The 24,743-nt window shown below is 43.3% G+C and overlaps 1 protein-coding gene across 1 annotated transcript in view; it reads right to left on the bottom strand.

The window, feature by feature from the left end:
* LOC121544916 (apoptosis-resistant E3 ubiquitin protein ligase 1-like) overlaps positions 1 to 24,734 on the bottom strand; it is a 25,521-nt gene extending 787 nt beyond the window's left edge. The window contains exons 1-22 of the mRNA XM_041855166.2: positions 24,693 to 24,734; positions 23,228 to 23,497; positions 22,542 to 22,710; positions 20,798 to 21,018; positions 11,272 to 11,343; positions 10,683 to 10,909; positions 9,950 to 10,187; positions 9,116 to 9,285; positions 8,816 to 8,996; positions 8,331 to 8,584; positions 8,135 to 8,212; positions 7,877 to 8,018; positions 2,571 to 2,692; positions 2,375 to 2,450; positions 2,160 to 2,269; positions 1,869 to 2,048; positions 1,437 to 1,562; positions 1,104 to 1,233; positions 963 to 1,021; positions 785 to 874; positions 477 to 652; positions 1 to 248 (exon numbers count right to left, since the gene is read on the bottom strand). The exon at positions 1 to 248 is cut by the window's left edge and continues 787 nt beyond it. Of these exons, the coding sequence (XP_041711100.1) occupies positions 146 to 248; positions 477 to 652; positions 785 to 874; positions 963 to 1,021; positions 1,104 to 1,233; positions 1,437 to 1,562; positions 1,869 to 2,048; positions 2,160 to 2,269; positions 2,375 to 2,450; positions 2,571 to 2,692; positions 7,877 to 8,018; positions 8,135 to 8,212; positions 8,331 to 8,584; positions 8,816 to 8,996; positions 9,116 to 9,285; positions 9,950 to 10,187; positions 10,683 to 10,909; positions 11,272 to 11,343; positions 20,798 to 21,018; positions 22,542 to 22,710; positions 23,228 to 23,375 (3,072 nt within the window). The 5' untranslated portion in view covers positions 23,376 to 23,497; positions 24,693 to 24,734 and the 3' untranslated portion in view covers positions 1 to 145. The remainder of the gene's footprint in view (positions 249 to 476; positions 653 to 784; positions 875 to 962; positions 1,022 to 1,103; positions 1,234 to 1,436; positions 1,563 to 1,868; positions 2,049 to 2,159; positions 2,270 to 2,374; positions 2,451 to 2,570; positions 2,693 to 7,876; positions 8,019 to 8,134; positions 8,213 to 8,330; positions 8,585 to 8,815; positions 8,997 to 9,115; positions 9,286 to 9,949; positions 10,188 to 10,682; positions 10,910 to 11,271; positions 11,344 to 20,797; positions 21,019 to 22,541; positions 22,711 to 23,227; positions 23,498 to 24,692) is intronic.
* Positions 24,735 to 24,743: the final 9 nt, after the last annotated feature.

The following is a 24,743-nucleotide window of genomic DNA, read 5'->3' as shown; positions in this document are numbered from 1 at the left end:
TGAGTCAAGGAGGGTTGAAGCGGATGGAGAGGATAACAGGGGCATACCAGAGGCCTGGTTGGCGCTGGTGTCGTCAGTACAGTGTGACCAAAGTCTGGGGTCTGGGGGTGAGCTCCAGGGAGAGGAGCTCCAGGAATAGGGCCAATCAGAGCATGCCGAAGCCCTCACTGCCCTCACTGATGGCCAGCTTCAGCATCTTGTGCAGCTCCTCATAGGAGTCATAGGTAGGGAGGCACAGCTGGTTAAAGCTAGAGAGAGAAGAATCCACAGATAGTCAGTCAATTGACAGTTGTGTATGTGTGTGTTCTACAAGATGTGTAGTGTGTCTGGTCATTATTCATGTAAAGAACTGAAACCAACTATATAGTACATGTATATGAGCCAAGTATGAATGTGAGAGTGAATGTGCATATACTGTAAATGTCTGTCTGAGTGTGTGTGTGTTTGTGAGGGTGCGTGCATGCCCGTCCACTCACCAGGTGTGTGCGGTGGGCAGGGTGCTGTGTGTGGGAGCAGCGATGATCTGGAAGGAGGGGCAGAGGGTGTTGAAGCCCCCGGGGGGCAGCTGGGAGGAGCCGGTGGTGAACTGCAGCAGGCGAGCCAACTCCTCCTGCGTGAAGCTGGACACCACGGCCCAGAACCACTTCATCACCTAGGACAACACGACACCAGAACACAGTCAGCATGGTGCTCAACACTAACATTTATCACATCTCCATCAATGCTGTGGCAAAGCAGTATCTTTCACCATGTACTATGGATCAGAACTGGTGATGTCACCCACCTTCTCTCTGAAGTGCCAAGACCCTCCTACGACCACAGCATGGGCCTTGAAGTCCTGGACATCGATGTCCCCCGTACCACACAACAGCAGCTGGGGAAAAACAGACATTTAGACATTACAGGGCCATAAGAGTGAGATTTGGAACGTATGACAGGGAATGTGATTTTATGCAGCATACCTCCAGCTCATTCTCATCAAATATGGCCAAAAGGTTCTCTGGAACAAGTTCATTCAAACCTGCAATTCACAAGAGATTCCAGATTAGACACAGATGTGAATGTGAAATGACTCCATACTATATCTTTGTTTGTATCCCTACCTTTGAGAAAGTGCTCCACCTCGTCTCGCACCTGACTGGCGAGCCTGTACTGGGCCAGCAGGTTCAGATAATGCATCTTGTTCTCATTGTTGACAGCAATCTGAGCTCCTCCAGATATCAGCTCCACCACCTGCAGTGACACAGTAACAGAGCTCAGGACATGACTGACAACACATAACAAACCTTACACTACCTCTACTTTATTTAGGAGTCCTAAGCAGTCTGCCAAGGAAATCATATGGATTTCTTCTGTTTAGTTAGTGCTTTCTTTTTTCTCTGAGATGACATGGTGGATAAGGGAAGTCATGTCAAATAGAATGATTGCCTCATCACCTTCTCCAGCTGTCCTGACTTGCTGTACTTCTCCTCGGCAAACACCAGGTCCATTTCACTGACATCATTGTTTAGGATGACACAGACTTTCATTTTGTAGAACTCCTGATCATCCGTCTCAAAGTACTGCCGTGGAAAATGAAATAAAAACACAGGAAAATGGTATTGAAATAAACACGTCATTCTATCTTGGCGAAACAATAAGGATGACTTATCCACATAGAGCGGCAGGTTCAGATCTTAATATGTTCTAGAAACACCACAACATACAACTCGTACGCTATGAAATCAACAGATCTCCTTTCATAGCCTTGTGAACAATGCAACACTTACTGTATGATACCAACTAGCCGAAGCATAAAGGTAAACATTGGGAGTGAGGTCTAACTCCAGTTCCTCTGGGCGGATGTGGGACTGGGGTGGAGGGCGTACCTTGTAGTTCATCCTGAGTCCGATGATCTGGGCTAGGAAGGAGCGGGTAAAGCGAGCGCGGACCATCTGTTTGTAGGCCCCGCCCAGGGCTGACTCATACAGGCACTTCCCCACCACGCGGCCCGCAAACTCATACATCTTCAGACGCAGGTGTGCCGGCCGCTCTGCGTTGGGGTGGACCTGGGAATACAGACATAAACATTACCTCACTATCATATTGGAAAACCCCCAGCACTAAGTCAGTATTAGCCGTTTTGTGTTAGTTGTGCTGGTGAAAAGGGGAGGTCTTACTAGGCCCTGGTTGTCGTCACTGAAGCGAGTGAACAGCTGATTGGTGGTGTCAAACAGGGTCTTACAGATGAGCTCAAACCACTCCCTTCGTGGCCCTCCCCAGTCCAGCGCTAGGGACCAACACAACACACATACTTAGTCATTCAACAGCCCTCCCCAAAAACAACACTAGCTGACTGTCCTGTCATCTGCAGTATGTTGAGTGTTGATCTTACCTTCCTCATCCTGGAACACCACCTCAAAGTTCTTACTCCAGTCCGACACGGAGAAGTTCCGGGTGGATTTCAGAGACTGGGGAGAGAGATTTTAAAACATTGTAATTTTCACACTCATTGTCATCATATGAGTCTGCTGTAGCAGTTCTTAATCTCACTGCGGCTCAGAGAGTAGTTGCACGGTGGGTTCACTCACCGAGTCCAGGATGCAGTGGCGTGTGATCTTCAGGCAGGTCTTGGTGCGAGGTCTCTTGGAGTGGATGTGTCTGAGCTCCCTCTGGAAGAAGCTCACCTTGTCCTGGAACGTCTCCGAGCCGCCTGTCAATGGCATAAAAACCATAAAATCGCAACGCTTCTACAGATCTTAACCATGTACTCCCCATGGATACTGAATTGGAAGAGGAAGGAAACTAGGGCTGACCCCATTTAGTCGACTGGTCAATTGTTTGGTCGATAGGCTGTTTGGTCGACCAAGATTTCTTTAGTCGAGCAGTAGCAAAAAATAAATAAAAATGTTCATGGTGTGGAAGACACCTGTCTGATTCAAGCCTGTCAGTGGACTAATCCATTGTGGAGGCCGTAGGGATGGCATAGTCCATCACTCTAAGACATGTGCTACTGAAATTGTATATGGTTATATTACATAAGAACAATGGCGCAACACTAATACAAATTATATTATTTTATAATAAATGAGCTTTCTCTCGCGTTGGATAGCGGTCGCGGTTCTGAAACACATCAGTGCGCTGTTGAATTGGCGCCTTTTCCTAGACCATGTTGCTATGTGCATAATAGCAAAGTTAACCAGCATATTGTTGTTGAGAACAATGCGGCGGAGACAGCAGGGGAGTTAGGAGACGAGAAAACATCCCTTGCCTTAGTTGTCTAAGGAAAGTGAGGAGAGAGGAAACTCCAACTTAATTAGGTCTATAATCAATAGCCTAACTAACTAAAGACATACAAGACCACTGATAATCTCCCTCGATCTGGGGCTCCACGCAAGATCTCACCCCATGGGGTCAAAATGATCACAAGAACGGTGAGCAAAAATCCCAGAACCACACGGGGGACCTAGTGAATGACCTGCAGAGAGCTGGGACCAAAGTAACAAAGCCTACCATCACAAACACACTACGCCGCCAGGGACTCAAATCCTGCAGTGCCAGACGTGTCCCCCTGCTTAAGCCAGTACATGTCCAGGCCCGTCTGAAGTTTGCTAGAGTGCATTTGGATGATCCAGAAGAGGATTGGGAGAATGTAATATGGTCAGATGAAACCAAAATAGATATTTTTGGTAAAAACTCAACTCGTCGTGTTTGGAGGACAAAGAATGCTGAGTTGCATCCAAAGAACACCATACCTACTGTGAAGCATGGGGGTGGAAACATCATGCTTTGGGGCTGTTTTTCTGCAAAGGGACCAGGACGACTGATCCGTGTAAAGGAAAGAATGAATGGGGCCATGTATCGTGAGATTTTGAGTGAAAACCTCCTTCCATCAGCAAGGGCATTGAAGATGAAACGTGGCTGGGTCTTTCAGCATGACAATGATCCCAAACACACCGCCCGGGCAACGAAGGAGTGGCTTCGTAAGAAGCATTTCAAGGTCCTGGAGTGGCCTAGCCAGTCTCCAGATCTCAACCCCATAGAAAATCTTTGGAGGGAGTTGAAAGTCTGTGTTGCCCAGCGACAGCCCCAAAACATCACTGCTCTAGAGGAGATCTGCATGGAGGAATGGGCCAAAATACCAGCAACAGTGTGTGAAAACCTTGTGAAGACTTACAGAAAACGTTTGACCTGTGTCATTGCCAACAAAGGGTATATAGCAAAGTATTGAGAAACTTTTGTTATTGACCAAATACTTATTTTCCACCATCATTTGAAAATACATTCATTAAAAATCCTACAATGTGATGTTCTGCATTTTTTTTCTCATTTTGTCTGTCATAGTTGACGTGTACCTATGATGAAAATTACAGGCCTCTCTCATCTTTTTAAGTGGGAGAACTTGCACAATTGGTGGCTGACCAAATAATTTTTTCCCCACTGTATATAGGCTACTGTATCAATCAATCATTAATTTGTTCATGTCATCACACAGCATACGAGTCATTCATGATTTGAAATGCAATCAAGCATTTTAGTTTTAAAATAAAATGAACCTTGAATAATTAGCGTAAACAATAAATAAACCGTTCCATTTCGTAATTCACAAATGAATGAGACTGTTTTTAGTCTTAATAAAGGCTTTACAATTATACTTTTTTAAAGTTACAGACTTTCTTGTACGCTTATAATTTATTTAATGTTGTTTACATTGTTCCAAACGGTCAGAAAAATTATATTGTAATCTGACAGCACCTGTTTGACACACATAATATGCATGCAGCACTTGCTCCTTACCTTCTTTTTCTTGCTCTCCAGTATTTTCCACAACTAGTCAAATGAATTCCTCACATCTGACTTCCCCTTTACCTCCTGAGCAACCAGTAAACATTCCCCTGTTTCGAGTTTATTTGTCACGTCCTCTGCATCCAGTTTGCTGTCAAATGTGTTACGGTGTTCTGAGTTTGTTATCACCAATTTATTGATGTGATTATGATATACAGTGCATTCGGAAAGTATTAACACCCCTTGACTTTTTTCACATTTTGTTACATTACAGCCTTATTCTAAAATTGATTAAATAAAAATAAATCCTCATCAATCTACATACAATAACCCATAATGACAAAGCGAAAACAGGTTTAGACATTTTTGCTAATTTATATACAGTACCAGTCAAAAGTTTGGACACAACTACTCATTCCACGGTTTTTCTTTATTTCTACTATTTTCTACATTGTAGAATAATAGTGAAGACATGAAAACTATGAAATAACACATATGGAATCATGTAGTAATCAAAAAAGTGTTACACAAATCAAAATATATTTGAGATTTGAGATTCTTCAAAGTAGCCACCCTTTGCCTTGATGACAGCTTTGCACACTCTTGGCATTCTCTCAACCAGCTTCACTGGGAATGCTTTTCCAACAGTCTTGAAGGAGTTAGCACATATGCTGAGCACTTGTTGGCTGCTTTTCCTTCACTCTGCAGTCTGACTCATCCCAAACCATCTCAATTGGGTTGAGGTTGGGGGATTGTGTGCCTTGAATTCTAAATAAATCACAGACAGTGTCACCAGCAAAGCACCCCCACACCATAATACTTCCTCCTCCATGCTTTACGGTGGGAAATACACATGTAGAGATCATCCGTTCACCCACGCCCGTCTCACAAAGCCACGGCGGTTGGAACCAAAAATCTCCAATTTGGACTCCAGACCAAAGGACAAATTTCCACCGGTCTAATGTCCATTGCTCGTGTTTCTTGGCCCAAGCAAGTCTCTTCTTCTTTTTGGTGTCCTTTAGTAGTGGTTTCTTTGCAGCAATTTGACCATGAAGGCCTGATTCACACAGTCTCCTCTGAATTTTTTTAACACTTTTTGGGTTACTACATGATTCCATGTGTTATTTCATAGTTTTGATGTCTTCACTATTATTCTACAATGTAAAAAAAATAGTACAAATAAAGAAAAACACTTGAATGAGCAGGTGTGTATAGTAGTGTATATAAAAATACAAAAAATACCTTCTTTACCTAAGAATTCAGACCCTTTGCTATGAGACTCAAAATTGAGCTCAGGCGCATCCTGTTTCCATTGGTCATCCTTGAGATGTTTCTACAACTTGATTGGAGTCCACCTGTGGTAAATTCAATTGATTGGACATGATTTGGAAAGGCACACACCTGTCTATATAAAGGTACCACAGTTGACAGTGCATGTCAGAGCAAACACCAAGCCATGAGGTTGAAGGAATTGTCCGTATAGCTCCGAGACATGATTGTGTCGAGATCTGGGGAAGGGTACCAAAAAATATCTGCAGCATTGAAGGTCCCCAAGAACACAGTGGCCTCCATCATTCTTAAATGGAAGAAGTTTGGAACCACCAAGATTCTTCCTAGAGCTGGCCGACAGGCCAAACTGAGCAATCGGGGGAGAAGGGCCTTGTTCAGGGAGGTGACCAAGAACCCAATGGTCACTCTGACAGAGCTCCAGAGTTCCTCTGTGGAGATGGGAGGACCTTTCAGAAGGACAACCATCTCTGCAGCAATCCACCAATCAGGCCTTTATGGTAGAGTGGCCAGACAGAAGCCACTCCTCAGTAAAAGGCACATGACAGCCTGCTTGGAGTTTGTCAAAAGGCACCTAAAAGACTCTCAGACCATGAGAAACAAGATTCTCTGTTCTGATGAAACCAAGATTGAACTCTTTGGCCTGAATGCCAAGCGTCACGTCTGGAGGAAACCTGGCACCATCCCTACGGTGAAGCATGGTGGTGGCAGCATCATGCTGTGGGGATGTTTTTCAGCAGCAGGGACTGGGAGACTAGTCAGGATAGAGGGAAAGATGAACAGAGAAAAGTACAGAGAGATCCTTGATGAAAACCTGCTCCAGAGTGCTCAGGACCTCAGACTGGGGCGAAGGTTCACGTTCCAACAGGACAAGGACCCTAAGCACACAGCCAAGACAACGCAGGAGTGGCTTCGGGACAAGTCTGAATGTCCTTGAGTGGCCCAGCCAGAGCCCGGACTTGAACCCGATCGAACATCTCTGGAGAGACCTGAAAAAAGCTGTGCAGCGACGCTCCCCATCCAACCTGACAGAGCTTGAGAGGATCTGCAGAGAAGAATGGGAGAAACTCCCCAAATACAGGTGTGCCAAGCTTCAAGCTTGTAGCGTCATACCCAAGAAGACTTGAGGCTCTAATCGCTGCCAAAGGTGCTTCAACAAAGTACTGAGTAAAGGGTCTGAATACTTATGTAAATGTTATATTTGAGTTTTTTTTTTAATATAAATGTTTAAAAAAAATCTAAAAACCAGTTTTTGCTTTGTCATTATGGGGTATTGTGTGTAGATTGATGAGGGAGAATAAGGCTGTAACGTAACAAAATGTGGAAAAAGTCAATGGGTCTGAATACTTTCCGAATGAGCTGTACTATAAGTCAGGCCCTATTGGTCACGTGCATGCGATGCATACATGTGTCACGTAAAGAGAGCAAGGGTTGAGGGACTAGGGAATGTAAATGGCTCTAATTATGTTGCAGCTTCAGCAACACGGACAGCGCGATAAACACTGTTGATGTTCTGTGGTGGTCGCTGCAGCAGGGAGGAGAGAGAGACAACAGGTGCTAGTCACACAGTCACTCGCTGCCATAATTTTTTTAACACAGCGCAGGAAGTCTGAGTCCGGCCCGGCACAATCAAATCAATTACGGTTGGACTCCCTCTAGTCAATTGTGTGTCTTAATTATTTAATCAAACAGTGCGCTTAAAGCATGAGACAAGCTCAGTGAATATAGTTGATTTGATTAAAATACATAGCATGTGGAATATACACGTTTTAAAATGTTGACCAATCAATTGGTCGAATGGGGGATAGCCCTAAAGGAAACCAACCGATATTCTTGTGCAGGAAACGGATGAAGGTGGCAGCCATGATGTTTCTGTCTTTACAGCTCAGCTCCACTGGCGGCTGGATCCCATCATCCACCACTAGAGTCAGGTACTTGTGAACAGGGTCAGGGCCGTAGTATGTGAACTGGGAGGGACAGAAGAGGAGGGTGAACACACCAGCTCATTAAATCTACTGATAAAAGGTCAGAAAGTATTATGTGGACATCATACAGTGTTTCACAGCAGGGCTACTTGTCCTACCTTTGTCCCTGGACACACTCGAAAGGTAAAAAGGCGCCATGGAATAATTTTCAGGTAAAACTCCTTCACGGACAGTTGCTGTGTAGCAGAAAAGTAAATTGTCCAGTCAATGACAAAAGTCTGCAACACACCCGACTGTAGAGCATGTGCTATTTCTATTAAAATAGCCTTCCCTTTCTAACCCCTCTTCACCCACCTTTGGGGATATGTAGCAGTAGACCTTTTTTGGTTTCTTGACCTTCTCTGGCTGGCCCTCTACAGGGGAGTCATGCTCATCCTCCTCGTCCCCCATGGAGGGCCGTCTCTGAGGGGCCATCAGAGCCGAGGCTGGGAGCTGCCACGAGGAGTTACTGTTGTTACTGTAGTTCCCTGTGCCATAGAGGTACGCCTCAAAGTAGATGCTGATCCCTGGAGTGGACACGTTCTTCTCCACACAGTTCTTCTCATTCTCTGTGGGGGAGGTGGAAGAGCAGCAGTTGAAACACAGGAGCCATGTAAGAGATTTGACTACACCAAGAACGAAAGTCTTGATATATACTGTACAGCATCTCATTTTGAGTATGATAGGCTGACAATACATGTAGCAACTTGGTGAAATACTAATTGATCAACTCTATCCTACCTCCGTCTCCCTTCACCTCGGCCTGTGTAATCGTACCATAAAATAGGACCCTTACTCACCACTGAGAACGATGATGTCAAATTCCCCGTTGCTGATGAGCAGGTCGTTATAGGAGATGCGTGCCCGGAAACAGCCCTTCTTCCTAAGGGTGATCTTCAGCAGTACCTGGCACAGCTGCTTGTTGGATGTCACTGACTTACTGTAGTACTCCTCCAGGCTGTCGTCATCCACTGTGCCCAACTGAGAGGAGGAAGACACTAAATGGATTCCCATTTTCCACTTTCACAGTCTAAAATCCGGAAACAAATGACTTTATGCTGTTATATGAGGATTGCTATATTGGGTCCCAAGTGTCTTACCGAGTGGACGTGGACACTGTAGTTGACCTCGTCTATGAGTGAGGTGGAGTTACTGGTGGGGTTGCCATACTCGTCCCGGGGCTCAATCTGCAGGGTGTGCTGCTGGCCATATACTAAGACCAGGGTGGAGAAGTGGTAGGCTATCTTCGTTTTGGATGGGACCACTGTCCCTGAAATGAACACAGAAAATAAGGGGAACAGATGAGTATTGAAGGAACGTTTCAAATTAAAGTATGTAGTGTTTGCCAGTACAATACATGCAATGGCCCTGAGACAGCAGAGAAAAACAAGTCTCTTTCATTTACACAAAAGGTTCAAGTTGCTTCCATGTTAAGGGACCATTTCAAGCCTAATTGATCAAAGCTGTAGAGCATGATGAAAAGTCAAAGCAATCCAAACATTGTAATAAACAACCAGACGAAAATACAATGTTCAGAAAAATATTGATTTTGTCTTAAATAAGGTTGATGTCAAGTTCAGCATCACCTCATGCTATATTTTGTAAACAAAGTCAAACTACAAAACTGATTGTGATGAAGAATATTATTAACAGCCTTATTATCGTGCTATGAGGACAAGCAATGGAAAGAACATTGGAAGTAATATTGGCATTATAATCAGGGGTATCAACATTTCTGGTCTGGGTGGCCATTCATTCATTCTTACTAGGCAACGTCAAAGTTATGTTCTTTATCATGAGCAAAAGCACATGATTATCAATATCAATTACTTAAACGTCATCATGTCATCCATGCTTCGTATTAATCTTACAAATATAGCACAGTCCTGTCCTGAGATGGGTTAGTTACACAGTCCAAAAGGTCATGACCTTACCTGGCTGGAATATCTTGTAGTAGGGGCTGTAGGCCACGTTGAGTCCTCCCAGTTTGACAGCCACCTCATAGCGTCCAGCCTTTCGGACAGTGAAGGTCACTTTGACCACGTTGGACTCAGGCTCCTGCAGCACCTCCTGGGTGACAGGAATGTCTAGGGCCAGCTCTATGTGGGTGATGTTGACCCTTAACCCCACAGGCCGGTGGGCAGGGAAGGGCTGGCCGTTCTTATAGAAGAGCTGGGGTAGAGAGTCAGAGCAAACCATGAGAAACCATGACAGGAAGTCTAGCACCACAACTTCTGCCAGAACACCATCGTGCCAACAGTCTATTCATTGTGTGCTTTATGATCCCAATAGAAACCTGTAGTCCCCTGTAGCTCAGTTGGTAGAGCATGGCGCTTGCAACGCCAGGGTTGTGGGTTAGTTTCCCACGGGGGGCCAGTATGAAAATGTATGCACTCACTAACTGTAAGTCGCTCTGGATAAGAGCGTCTGCTAAATGACTAAAATGTAAAATGTAAATGTAAACCCAACAAACAAGCCAAATAACAGAATCACTGATTTTAATCTGCAGAAACAAAAAAAATGACATCCAAATGTATCCTTCCTCCACACTCTTTTTAATATTTGAGGTAGGTGGTTGTGTTTTAATACAGAAACTAAACTCTTAAAATCCAGAAATGACTGAAGTAGACTTCAGATTTCAAGCCGTTAGGTAGGTAAGGATCTTACCTGAACACGGAAGCTCATAGTTTGGCCTACTTCCTGTGGGTCCTTCCAATCCCATGACACCTTGCAGGAGCGCGGGTCCAGGTAGTTCCCCCGTACATAGTCGTAGATGCTGCGGTCGCCCCTCCTCCCAGGGTCATCATTCTGCAGGAAGCTAACCACCCGCGCAGCGAGCTCACATAGGAACTTGATGGTAAAGACAAACGCTATGATGGAAACAGTAATTCCACCTGCCAGGGGGAGACATTGTGTCAGAGACCTAAATGTGATTAAATGCACAGCACACTGAGGATGGCTCATACTGATCTTATTAGTAGAGAGACCATTTGCAATGCAATACTGGAAATATTACTTCAAAGAATGCCCTCCAGGTCTATTTGATTTAATGAGCTGCAGAGAAGCAGTAATTGTATGGGTAAAGCCTGAATCTTGGGACACAAACAGTATCACAAGTTCAAATATGTACTAGTATTTCAACAAGTTCTATGTTCTTCCTGATAATTCTTAATTACAAGTTAGTTTAGGCCCCAGGCCTGGATGACAGGCGTCCATCCCCTACTTCAAACAGCTACGGTCAGTAGAACTCACTCACCAATCACGTAAAACATGAGGTCCCTTATCAGAAAGCAAAGTGCCACAGTACAGCCAAATATAAGAGCTCCCGCTGAAAGAGAAACAAAGACAGACAGCATACTTCACTTGACTTTCACAGCACAGGAGCTTTCAACAGACATTTCATTTAAAGCTGACGTGCTCTAGTGTACACGATTCATTCTGAGAGCCGCACTTACAGATCAACTTGGAGGATTGACCTGTATTTCACTTTTGCTTTCTGATTCATCTGTAGATAATAAACCTTTAAACGTAGAACACACCCAGGTTGGACTCTGCATCCAGGACATTAATCAGGAAGCCTATTAGGTCCATGTTGTCCTGCACTAGCCAAGTACTGCAGTATGTGGACTAGGGCTGACTCCGTTTAGTCGTCTGGTCGATAGGCTGTTGGTCGACCAAGATTTCTTTAGTCGAGCAGTGGCAAATATATAAAAAAAGAGACACCTGTCTGATACACACCTGTCTGAGTGGACTAATCCACTGCGGAGGCCGCGTTAGAGTGGCACATCAATATCACCAGTAGTACTAAATAAAATGTTTGTTTGGTTATGGTCATTTCTGTTAATACATTCAATATAGTATTATTACAGTCTTACCATCATTGTAGGAGTGGACACGTTGTTTGCAGAACGCACAACCTAGGCTACACTTGTGAGAAAAAAGTTAATTATATTTACGAGTTGTCAATTTATTCATTGTCTTTTGTTTGGAGCGCTTCTGTCAATCTTGAGTAAGGACATGCACTTGACTATGCATAGAAGTAGGCCTAGGCTACCTGGCCTGCGCACAAACGTAGGCCAAAAGATTTGCCCATTTGGGGATCTGATACTATTTCTGATTGTCTTAACTCACCATCACTGTGGAGCTTCTCAAAGTAATTTTTTCTTCGCCTCAAACCGCAAGTAAATGAAGTCTTGTTTTTACATCCATTGAGAATGACAATAGTTCCTCAGCGTAGCCTATTTGAAAAATATTTCCAGCTCTCTCCCTTTTGATAACCACTCAGCATGAAAGGGGAAAAAAATGTCATGCTCTGATTTGATCTGCAAATAGCCTTACGCTGTATCTGTCTGTCCGGAGCTCACCGGTGTGGGAAACTCTGAGGGCCCAGAATATTTTATACAATGTTGCAAGTTTGCTAGCATGAGCTTCTGGCCCGACCAAGTTAATAGTTGATACAATGTTTAAAGTTCCTTGCAGACAGGCCATGCGTAACCATAGTGATTTATAGGATATTAATTCATCAGGATATTTTCTACCTGCAGGCTGCAATGTTTTTAATTTGTTGGCTTTATGTAGGCCATTTTTACATATTGGCAATGGCAATAGAAGTTACTTTTAGATTTGTTTCATTTTAATAGAATTTTGATTAACCACATAACATGAATTAAATTAAACAGTTCCATGAAAATGTGCATATGAAAATCATAACTGGCACGCAGATCAGTAGAAATGGTGCGATAACTTGGAACTCCAAATGGAAAAGGTTGCTGACCGCTGGTGTAGCCTATTACCGGCAACTTCAGGAGAGTAATGGCAGAATCTGCAAAGGCCAGCAGCAGCGGGCAGAGGGAAGAGGAGGGTGTTTTTTCTCCCCAATTTCGTGATATCCTAATTGGTAGTTACAGTCTTGTCCCATCGCTGCAACTCCCGTATGGACTTGGGAGAGGAAGATCAAGAGCCACGCGTCGACGAAACCCGACCCTGCCAAGCCGCACTGCTTCTTGACACACTGCTCGCTTAACCCGGAAGCCAGCCGCACCAATGTGTCGGAGGAAACACTGTCCAACTGGCGACCGAAGTCAGCATGCATGCACCCGGCCCGCCACAAGGAGTCGCTAGAGCACAATGGGACAAGGACATCCCGGCAGGCCAAACCCTCCCCTAACCCGGATGACGCTGGGCCAATTGTGTGCCGCCTCATGGGTCTCCCGGTCACGGCCGGCTGCGACACAGCCTGAGATCGAACCCGGGTCTGTAGTGACGCCTCTAACACTGCGATGCAGAGCTTTAGACCGCTGCGCCACTCAGGAGGCCCACATTAAAAAATGTCAACCAATCGATTGGTTGAAAGAACAGACGACTCTCGGTCGACCAAGAGTTTTTTTCTTCAGGAACAGCCCTAATGTGGACACTGTGTTTATTCAACGATGCACCATACAACAAAGGCAAATCAAGATTTTCCAGGAATAGGAGTTAGGATATTCTTGGCGTCAGAGAAGATACCTATCACAGGATGCATAGCTATTTGTTCATTGAGAGTGTATAGGCCAATGAGAATCGATGTGTGTACTACAGTTTGTAAATTATTGACATAATGGAATGTAGACTTCATGGCCCCAAACCACTCATCTCTTAACTCTTTCCCTGTCCTCACAACACTATGGCATGACATCATTATACCATAAAAACATCATATCAGGATAGGGTAAGGAAATGGTACATTGGAGAATTGTAATGTAACAACATAGGCCTAGGCTACCTTCTTTCACATTATGTGGTTGCACTTTTTTACAATCCAAAACATCCAAGTATAAACAACAACATGCAGGCGCACACAAACATCCACAACATCATCCCTGCCCAGACCCACCTGCTCACCCCCCGTCTTCAGCACCCATATTACTCTCCGCCACATGGCTTCAAACTGCACCATTTTGTATCTCTCCGTCGCCTACGCACTTTCAACATTTAGATAAAGCATTTGACCTTTCCATTGTGTTAACGATGAAGGATTGATTGATTTCCAGTTTAAGTATACGTTTTCTCAAGATGATTGACGAGAAAAGTATCGTCCAACCCATTGGGTATCTCACTGCACCCTCATATGCCATGTCTTGAAATATGCAGACAGACGGATTAAAAGTAAATTGACATTGTAATAATTCTGACAGCCAACTTTCTAACTCCTCACATAACTTTTGGACTTTATAGCATTCCCAGAAGGCATGGATTATTGAGTCATTGTTAGTTTTACACTTAAAAGATGACCCGTTGTGCTGTAGAATGTAGCATACGCATCTTCAATATGTACCCATTGTTCCTCTTTAATCCATTTAACTATATGTCACAAGTAAAATCCCTGAGTGCGAAGTTGATACAAATACAGGTCTGGAAGGTTAAAACCACCTTCTGACTTATGAAGATGTACAACTTTCCTTTTTATTTGATGAGTTTTATTTGCCCAGTCTGTTATGACTGAGTATACTTGTTTAAAGAATCTATTCGGTGAAGTAATTGGTTATACCAAGAATAAATATAAAAATGTTGGGAGCCATGCCATTCTGAAGAGGTTTATTCTACCTGTAAAATGTATGGGAAGATTGTTCCATTGAATTAGATCTGCTTTCATATTATAATAATAATAATAATAATAATAATAATATGCCATTTAGCAGACGCTTTTATCCAAAGCGACTTACAGTCATGTGTGCATACATTTTTGTGTATATTGTTGAGTAATGGGATAAAGTTGCCTTTATACATTTGTTGTCACTAATTTGTTGTCACTTATTAAGTATCTTAAGTATTTTATATTTGTTGTGGTCCACTTAAAGGATTGCTGTCGATCATGAGTTATCATTTTTACTATTTCCATAATTTCGTTTTTTCCCATGCAAATCTTATATCCTGAGATTTTAGAAACAACTTGATTGGAGTCCACCTGTGGTAAATTCAATTGATTGGACATGATTTGGAACGGCACACACCTGTCTATATAAGGTCCCACAGTTGACAGTGCATGTCAGAGCAAAAACCAAGCCATGAGGTTGAAGGAATTGTCCGTATAGCTCCGAGACAGGATTTTGTCGAGGCACAGATCTGGGGAAGGGTACCAAAAAATATCTGCAGCATTGAAGGTCCCCAAGAACACAGTTACCTCCATCATTCAAGTTTGGAACCACCAAGACTCGTCCTAGAGCTGGCTGCCCGGCCAAACTGAGCAATCGGGAGAGAAGGGCCTTGGTCAGGGAGGTGACCAAGAACCCGATGGTCATTCTGACAGAGCTCCAGAGTACCTCTGTGGAGATGGGAGAACCTTCCTTAAGGACAACCATCTCTGCAGCACTCCACCTATCAGGCCTTTATGGTAGATTGGCCAGACGGAAGGCACTCCTCAGTAAAAGGCACATAACAACCGGCTTAAAGTTTGCCAAAAGGCACCTAAAGGACTCTGACCATGAGAAACAACATTCTCTTGTCTGATGAAACCAAGATTGAACTCTTTGGCCTGAATGCCAAACGTCACGTCTGGAGGAAACCTGGCACCATCCCTACGGTGAAGCATGGTGGCGGCAGCATCATGCTGTGGGTATGTTTTTCAGCGGCAGGGACTGGGAGACTAGTTAGGATCGAGGGAAAGAGGAACGGAGCAAAGTACAGAGAGATCCTTGATGAAAACCTGCTCCAGAGCACTCAGGACCTCAGACTGGGGCGAAGATTCACCTTCCAACAAGACAACGACCCTAAGCACACAGCCAAGACAACGCATGAGTGGTTTCGGGACAAGTCTCTGAATTTCCTTGAGTGGCCCAGCCAAAGCCCGGACTTGAACCCGATTGAGCATCTCTGGAGAGACCTGAAAATAGCTGTGCAGCAACGCTCCTCATCCAACCTGACAGAGCTTGAGAGAATCTGCAGAGAACAATGGGAGAAAATCCCCAAATACAGGTGTGCCAAGCTTGTAGCGTCATAACCAAGAAGACTCGAGGCTGTAATCGCTGCCAAAGGTGCTTCAACAAAGTACTGAGTAAAGAGTCTGAATACTTATGTAAATGTGATATTACAGATTTTTATTTGTAATACATTTGCAAACTTTTCAAAAAAACTGTTTTTGTTTTGTCATTATAGGGTATTGTGTGTACAGTCGTGGTCAAAAGTTTTGAGAATGACAAGTATTGGTCTTCACAAAGTTCACTGCTTCAGTGTTATGGAGATATTTTTGCCAGATGTTACTATGGTATACTGAAGTATAATTACAAACATTCCATAAGTGTCAAAGGCTTTTATTGACAATTATATTAAGTTTATGCAAAGAGTCAATATTTGCAGTGTTGACACTTCTTTTTTAAGACCTCTGCAATCCGCCCTGGCATGCTGTCAATTAACTTCTGGGCCACATCCTGACTGATAGCAGCCCATTCTTGCATAATCAATGCTTGGAGTTTGTCAGAATTTGTGGGTTTTGTTTGTCCACCCGCCTCTTGAGGATCGACCACAAGTTCTCAATGGGATTAAGGTCTGGGGACTTTCCTGGCCATGGACCCAAAATGTAGACGTTTGTTCCCCGAGCCACTTAGTTATCACTTTTGCCTTATGGCAAGGTGCTCCATCATGCTGGAAAAGGCATTGGTCGTCACCAAACTGTTCTTGGATGGTTGGGAGAAGTTGCTCTCGGAGGATGTGTTGGTACCATTCTTTATTCATGGCTGTGTTCTTAGGCAAAATTGTGAGTGAGCCCACTCCCTTGGCTGAGAAGCAACCCCACACATGAATGGTCTCAAGATGCTTTACTGTTGGCATGACACAGGACTGATGGTAGCACTCCCCTTGTCTTCTCCGGACAAGGTGTTTTCCGGATGCCCCAAACAATCGGAAAGGGGATTCATCAGAGAAAATGACTTTATCCCAGTCTTCAGCAGTCCAATCCCTGTACCATTTGCAGAATATCAGTCTGTCCCTGATGTTTTTCCTGGAGAGAAGTGGCTTCTTTGCTGCCCTTCTTGACACCAGGCCATCCTCCAAAAGTCTTCGCCTCACTGTGCGTGCAGATGCACTCACACCTGCCTGCTGCCATTCCTGCGCAAGCTCTGCACTGGTGGTGCCCTGATCCTGCAGCTGAATCAACTTTAGGAGACAGTCCTGGCGCTTGCTGGACTTTCTTGGGCTCCCTGACGCCTTCTTCACAACAATTGGACCTCTCTCCTTGAAGTTCTTGATGATCCGATAAATGGTTGATTTGAAGCCCTTTTTGTGCAAAGCAATGATGACGGCACGTGTTTCCTTGCAGGTAACCATGGTTAACAGAGGAAGAACAATGATTTCAAGCACCACCCTCCTTTTAAAGCTTCCAGTCTGTTATTCTAACTCAATCAGCATGACAGAGTGATCTCCAGTCTTGTCCTCGTTAACACTCTCACCTGTGTTAACGAGAGAATCACTGACATGATGACAGCTGGTCCTTTTGTGGCAGGGCTGAAATGCAGTGGAAATGTTTTTTGGGGGATTAAGTTCATTTTCATGGCAAAGAGGGACTTTGCAATTAATTGCAATTCATCTGATCACTCTTCATGACATTCTGGAGTATATGCAAATTGCCATCATCAAAACTGAGGCAGCAGACTTTGTGAAAATTAGTATTTGTGTCATTCTCAAAACTTTTGACCACGACTGTACATGTTGAGATAAGCATAGTATAAAGTATAAAGCATAGTATAAATAAACGATTTAATCAATTTCAGAATTTTCTGAATACTTTCCGAATGCACTGTATGAGCCTTGTTCAGATGTTGAAATCAAGTGGCCTACCTTATTATTCAGAATGAGAACGAGTTGCCAATTCCTTATATAATAGTTTTATGCTTATTTCACATTTATAAAACACAGACTAAACAGCTACTATAACAACCTTTATTTGACTAAAATGCTGCTAGCGATACGTGGTACCGTAACGCACGTGCGCAACAAACTGAGCATACATTTTCCAGAATGAATGTTCATTGGTACATCCGTTTCAGTAGTGTCTGCTCTGTTCGAAATTTAAGGAGTTGAAACATAAACAGGGTCTCCATGTGTTTCGGTGTCCATATGACCGATTCAGTTGGATCAAACCTCAAATGCAAATAGCAAGTTGAAACCATTTGTCAGAGAGAAAGAAGTGATCTTTCATTTGTGTTGTTGTGAGTGGTAGGGGGAGGGGCTTTGGAGAAAGAGGCGAAGCGAGAGGTTAATTTACAGTGTACATTAAATTAATATATAGTGGATGGTGGGGGTCTACTTGGGGAGAGTGGGTCCACCGAGAGACTGAAGTGAGATGAGTGGAGGCCCCACAGACAAGTGTCTGATGCCCTCCCAGTCACCCCATCCCCCGGAAAGAGCCCCTCTCCACTCTCACCAATAACCACCATTGAATCTTAGCTATAATGACAAACTCGACATCCTCTCCTAATCTATCCAGAACTCTTATTCATTTTACAGCAGGTTTGCAAGTCACAAAAATAAATTAAATGACATTGTAGTATAGTTAAATACTTCCTTCTCTCTCTCCCAAGCCATACCCATTCCTCTCCAGCTCCCTCTCCCTGCTTTCTCCTCCCTTTACCCCACCCAAGCCAAGCTTGTCACAACCTCCTATCTTTTCCCACCCTCCCTACCTCTCTGACACACTTACACCCATTTCCGCCCAACATATACCCTATGCATCCAAACACCCATTCTCTCCCACCCTCCTACACATATTCATATTCACCACCCATCACCAGTTTTAACCGGCAGGTAGACTAGCGGTTAAGAGCGTTGGGCCAGTAACCGAAAGGTTGCTGGTTCGAATCCCTGAGCCGACTAGGTGAAAAATCTGTCTGTGCCCTCGAGCAAGGCACTTTACCCTAATTGCTCCTGTAAGTCGTTCTGGGTAAGAGCATCTGCTAAATGACCCAAATAAATATATACAGTACCAGTCAAAAGTTTGGACACACCTACTCATTCCAGGGTTTTTCTTTATTTTCACTATTTTCTACATTGTAGAATAATAGTGAAGACATCACTATGAAATAACACATATGGAATCATGTAGTAACCAAAAAAGTGTTATAATATTTTATATTTGAAATTCTTCAAAGTAGCCACCCTTTGCGTTCATGACAGCTTTGCACACTCTTGGCATTCTCTCAACCATCTTCATGAGGTAGTCACCTGGAATGCATTTCAATTAGCAGGTGTGCCTTCTTAAAAGTTAATTTGTGGAATTTATTTCCTTCTTAATGCGTTTGAGCCAATCAGTTCTGTGACAAGGTAGGGGGGTACACAGAAGATAGCCCTATTTGGTAAAAGACCAAGTCCATATTATGGCAAGAACAGCTAAAATGAGCAAAGAGAAATTACAGTCCATCATTACTTTAAGACATGAAGTTGAGTCAATCCCGAAAATGTCAAGAATTTAGAAAGTTTCTTCAAGTGCAGTCGCAAAAACCATCAAGCGCTATGATGAAACTGGCTCTCATGAGGACCGCCACAGGAAAGTAAAACCCAGAGTTACCTCTGCTGCAGAGGATAAGTTCATTAGCGCTACCAGCCTCAGAAATTGCAGCACAAATCAATGCTTCACAGGGTTCAAGTAACAGACACATCTCAACATCAACTGTTCAGAGGAGACTGCGTGAATCAGGCCTTCATGGTCGAATTGCTGGTTCAAACCACTACTAAAGGACACAAATAATAAGAAGAGACTTGCTTAGGCAAAGAAACACGAGCAATGGACATTAGACCGGTGGAAATCTGTACTTTGGTCTGATGAGTCCAAATTTGAGATTTTTGGTTCCATCCGCTGTCTTTGTGAGACGCAGAGTCTGTGAACGGATTATCTCTGCATGTGTGGTTCCCAACGTGAAGCATGGAGGAGGAGGTGTGATGGTGCTTTGCTGGTGATACTGTCTGTGATTTATTTAGAATTCAAGGCACACTTAACCAGCATGGCTACCACAGCATTCTGCAGCGATACGCCATCCCATCTGGTTTGGGCTTAGTGGGACTATCATTTGTTTTTCAACAGGACAATGACCCAACACACCTCCAGGCTGTGTAAGGGCTATTTTACCAAGAAGGAGAGTGATGGAGTGCTGCATCAGATGACCTGACCTCCACAATCCCCCGACCTCAACCCAATTGAGATGGTTTGGGGTGAAGGAAAAGCAGCCAACAAGTGCTCAGCATATGCGGGAACTCCTTCAAGACTGTTGGAAAAGCATTCCAGGTGAAGCTGGTTGAGAGAATGCCAAGAGTGTGCATAGCTGTTATCAAGGCAAAGGTTGGCTACTTAGAAGAATATAAAATATATTTTGATTTGTTTAACACTTTTTTGGGTACTACATGATTCCATATGTGTTATTTCATAGTTATTCTACAATGTAGAAAATAGTAAAAATAAAGAAAAACCCTTAAATGAGTAGGTGTGTCCAAACTTTTGACTGGTACTGTATATATATTTTTTTATATACACACACACACACACACACACACACACACACATACCCACACACACGCACATCCATAAAACAGTTATTGACATATATGCACTTACTGTTTCAGCATGACTATGTAGTAACAGTCAACTTCTCCTTTACAACATATTACCTAGATCTGCTCATCTGTGTGGCTATTGCTTGATAAAACAGTGAAACGCTAGGTCCTTGCAATACATCAGTATCTTCCACAGACAGCTATTGAATCCATGGCAGAAGCTTTCCAACACCTATCCAACAATGCGTACAAAGTGATCAGGCACTCACCGATAGACCACTTCTCATTCAGCCGCCTCTCAGCAAGGTTGTGCACCAGTTGGATCTCGTAGTCTTGGTCGCGGCTCCCCCTAGAGGCCTGGAGAACCTTAACACCCGTGGACAGCTTGATGTAGTCTTCGTAGTAATATCCCCACGCAGCCAGAGAGAGCTGCAACTGGCTGTCAAACTGGGCTAGATCATCCAAATTCATACAACCCAAGGTCTTCAGTCTTCATTTGGACCACAGTGCAACATGGTGAAACAGAGAGAAAAACTGTCAATTTTATTCATTTCACCTCTAGCATGGCCACAGTCTCACACAGGACAACACAGAGAGCGACTGAACAAGAAGAACCTGACTTTAAACAGGGCTGTGGTCTGTTAGCTAGTGCCTTAAATAGGCTTCTGTGTACTCTACCATGCACGCAAAGCAAATATTGGTTTATCACCTTGTTCTGCACTGCACCATAGTAAACGTAACATGATCTACTAAGTTACATTTACATTAAGCCTTAAAGGGGCAATCTGCAGTTCAAACAACAACAAAGCGGTCAAACCGCCACTGATTTGGTAAATAGCTGAGGGATGGGGCTGGATAAATGTAACCACTCTTAAATTCATAGACAAAGCTATGGATGCAAGGAGATCAAATGAGATCAAAATTACAGTTTTAACCATGTTGAGGCAATACCATGTTTGTTTACAATTACTTTGTTTAGAAATAAAGGAGTAAAACAAGTTTACATTTCGGGTTCTGATGGGGTAAGAAGATTAACTATGCTCATGAGGGATTTATAAATTATATTCTTCAAGAATCAAATGGGTATTAATCATGAATTTAAAAGTCCAGAAATGGATGTAGCAATCACAGATTGTCTCTTCAAGAGTTATATAAACATTAGAACGTCAGATAGTCATAGTGTGGTATGTATTGAGTCATGATGGAAATGGATTAGTATTCCTATGACAGATGTATTAAATGGTATAGTGTAATCTACTCAAGGAGCAAAAGCTTTCCAGGGTTGACAGCTGCTGTAGCCACAATAAACACAGTATAGTAACCACTATAACCCAGCTGCTCATGTTTACAATACATTACTTTAGGTAGGGAGTGTCAGTGCTTCGACAGACGTGAGCTCATCCTGTACTACAGAATCTGCAAAGAGGATGTCAAGTTTACAATCCCCTCTGTATGACTAACCTTTGTATCACATTAAAAGATATGAATGTGATACAACTGAAAATAGAAAACATTTGTCTTTATTTATTCATACATAAAAACAGTTAGTTTCTACTATTATACAGAAAGGCCTATATGCTGTCTGACTACAGTTGAACTGAGTCCACTGAGAGCTACCCCCACATCTGCAGGATTGCAGAACATCGACTACTATATTGTATGTGTAACAGCCCCTTAAGAGCACTCATTACTGCAGTGACCCTCTGAAACACTGCAGCCTCCTGAGCTCAATGTCACCAAGCGCAGCCAGCCATGAATGGGGAGTCTGCCCCCAAGTGGCCAAAAAAGCAGACACAAAGCAGTATCTGTTCTATGGTTGTTATTCTCAGCCATGTCGCCCATCTCTCAGTGAAAGAGACCTCTCAGTGTTTTACGAAATGACTGAATTCTGTTAGATATAAGTGCAGAATTGTGTAGTAATGTTAGCTGTGTTTATGTGATGAGTTTGAATCTGCCCATGACAGGTGAGAGGTAGGTAGTACTATGCTAATAACATGGTGGTGGTATGCTTACGTATGATAGTAGTGGTCAAGGCTCTGAGAGCAAAGCCACTCCTGGAAGGCAAAGTCTCGCAGCAGCTGGATGTGAGCCTCTGCGATGTCCCTCCAGCGCCGCTTCTCTCTCACCACGTCCTCCAGACGAGTCAGAACACTCAGGCTCAGCTCCTCCAGAGTCTCCACATCTACACAAACAGATGCAGACAGACAAAGGCAAATCAGCCAGAGCAGAGCAGACATGCCAGGATGAGGATCTATTCTAGTCTATAGCCTTATCACAAATAAATACACCTCAGCATTACCATAATGAGGCGAACATAAGAACATATTAAATCACTGAAACGACAACATCATGCGCTACAGGAAATTACACCAAGAACTGTACCTCTTCAATGGCAGAAGATAAGCTGTCGAGAAGGAATTTCACCCATTGGCCTAACCTTTGTTAAAATGCCCTTTGAACTGTGGTAGACTTTTGTGCAAACTCCAATGGATGAGAAAATTTAAAGAGAATCAATTATGGGATGCTGTTTATTAACTACAGAGCAAATAAATGAAGATTTGACTGTGTATGGCTGCAATTACATTAGCCTCCTTCCCATCAGCAATATTTCACAGATGCCAAACTGCCACTGAAGATGTTCCATGTCATTCATAAACACTGAATCATCTCAAAGAGTGGCGGCTATTTTCTCAACTGACCTTCAAATAAGTGTTTGTATTCGGAGAGACTGTGGCCTTGAATCCATTCTTCGATCTGACTTTCTTTGCCTTTCTTCCAGCGCACTTCCCAGAAGAAAATCCACGAGACTGAGCAGAAGAGGAAGGTCAGCAAAAAGCGGCGGTCCATCAGACCATCTTCAGCCAGGACTCAGACTCCTCTGCTCCTCACAAAGGCTAGGCCAGGTCCAAAATACTGCACAATAAAGTCTCAAATTATCTTAATTCTCCAGCTTCTTCACTTGGAAAGACCTAGAGCAACAACAACAAAAAACATGACAGGTATAAGTCCGGCAGTTCATAAAGAATTAACCTAAACAATGTCTGAGACAATTAAAAACTTGTGACCATGCTCATCTAGCTACTCAGACACTGTCACTAATCAGTAGCAGCATAGCCAAGAAGACATGAATAAATATTAATGTGTCACACTGGAGGAGTGTTGGGTGATGGGATAGGACATGTAATCCAGATGACTGAAATATGCATGAACTGGCAAGTGTCCTAAAAGGTCTCATTACTTTAATGTCATAATCTAAACCAAAGACCACCAAAGACCATAGTGATAAAAACATAAACTAAATGCATTGTGGCAACACCCATAGCCAGACTGTCTACAAAAACAACATCCCTACAAGATACCTATTTGTTGTCAGCCCCCCTTTGGAAGCCTTCATCAAGGTTGAAATGACACCTGCATTGATTTACATATGCCCCCTATGAATGACAACTAGGTCGAGGAAGCTAGGCTATTTCAATAAGGAGGTATTTTGACAGCATATCACAGAGTGCTGTTTGCTAAAGATCTGACGAGAAATGACAAATCTGGAATGGTGAAAGGTTTGGCAATACTGCATAGCTTCAGTAATCAATATGACTAGATACTGGCTCTTGGGGTTAACTTGTCCTGCTAACGTTACCTGGCTGGTTGGAAAAGTAAGTCGATCAATTAATGGAACAACAACAGCAGCACCTAGTTATGTCGTTATCTCGCTACTACATGCATGTGTGTGTGTGTGTGTGTGTGTGTGTGTGTGTGTGTGTGTGTAGAACGGCGTAGCTAATAACGACCATCATTTTCAACGTGATTAACATGTTTTAGGGCTATGCAAAATTAACAAAACTGGCAGGGATGAATTTATAGCTAGCTACAACATGATTTTAGCTAACGTCAGTTAGCTACACAAATAACATGTCGCATCATCAATTCCTTCAGAACAAGTGCATGATAGCTAGCTAACGTTAGTTACTGATAGCTAGCCTATGCTAGCTAGCTACGTTAACCGTCAATGTCAACACAAAATAGAAATGTGGTATTCCAAAGCCAAATTCAGTGTTTCAAAACAAATGTGATAATTCACCCCTCACTCATAGCTACGTCAAATACCAATTTAAATACATTACATAGCTAATACAACGTTCATTTGAACAATAACACTTATCCTACCTTGTGTGTATTTAATAGCCAGCAGCAACCGGAAGTCGAAATGTGCAAGGC

The sequence above is a fragment of the Coregonus clupeaformis genome, chromosome 29 (genome assembly GCF_020615455.1).
Source record: "Coregonus clupeaformis isolate EN_2021a chromosome 29, ASM2061545v1, whole genome shotgun sequence".
Taxonomy (NCBI): Eukaryota; Metazoa; Chordata; class Actinopteri; order Salmoniformes; family Salmonidae; genus Coregonus; species Coregonus clupeaformis.
This window is presented reverse-complemented; position numbering and strand designations above follow the sequence as displayed.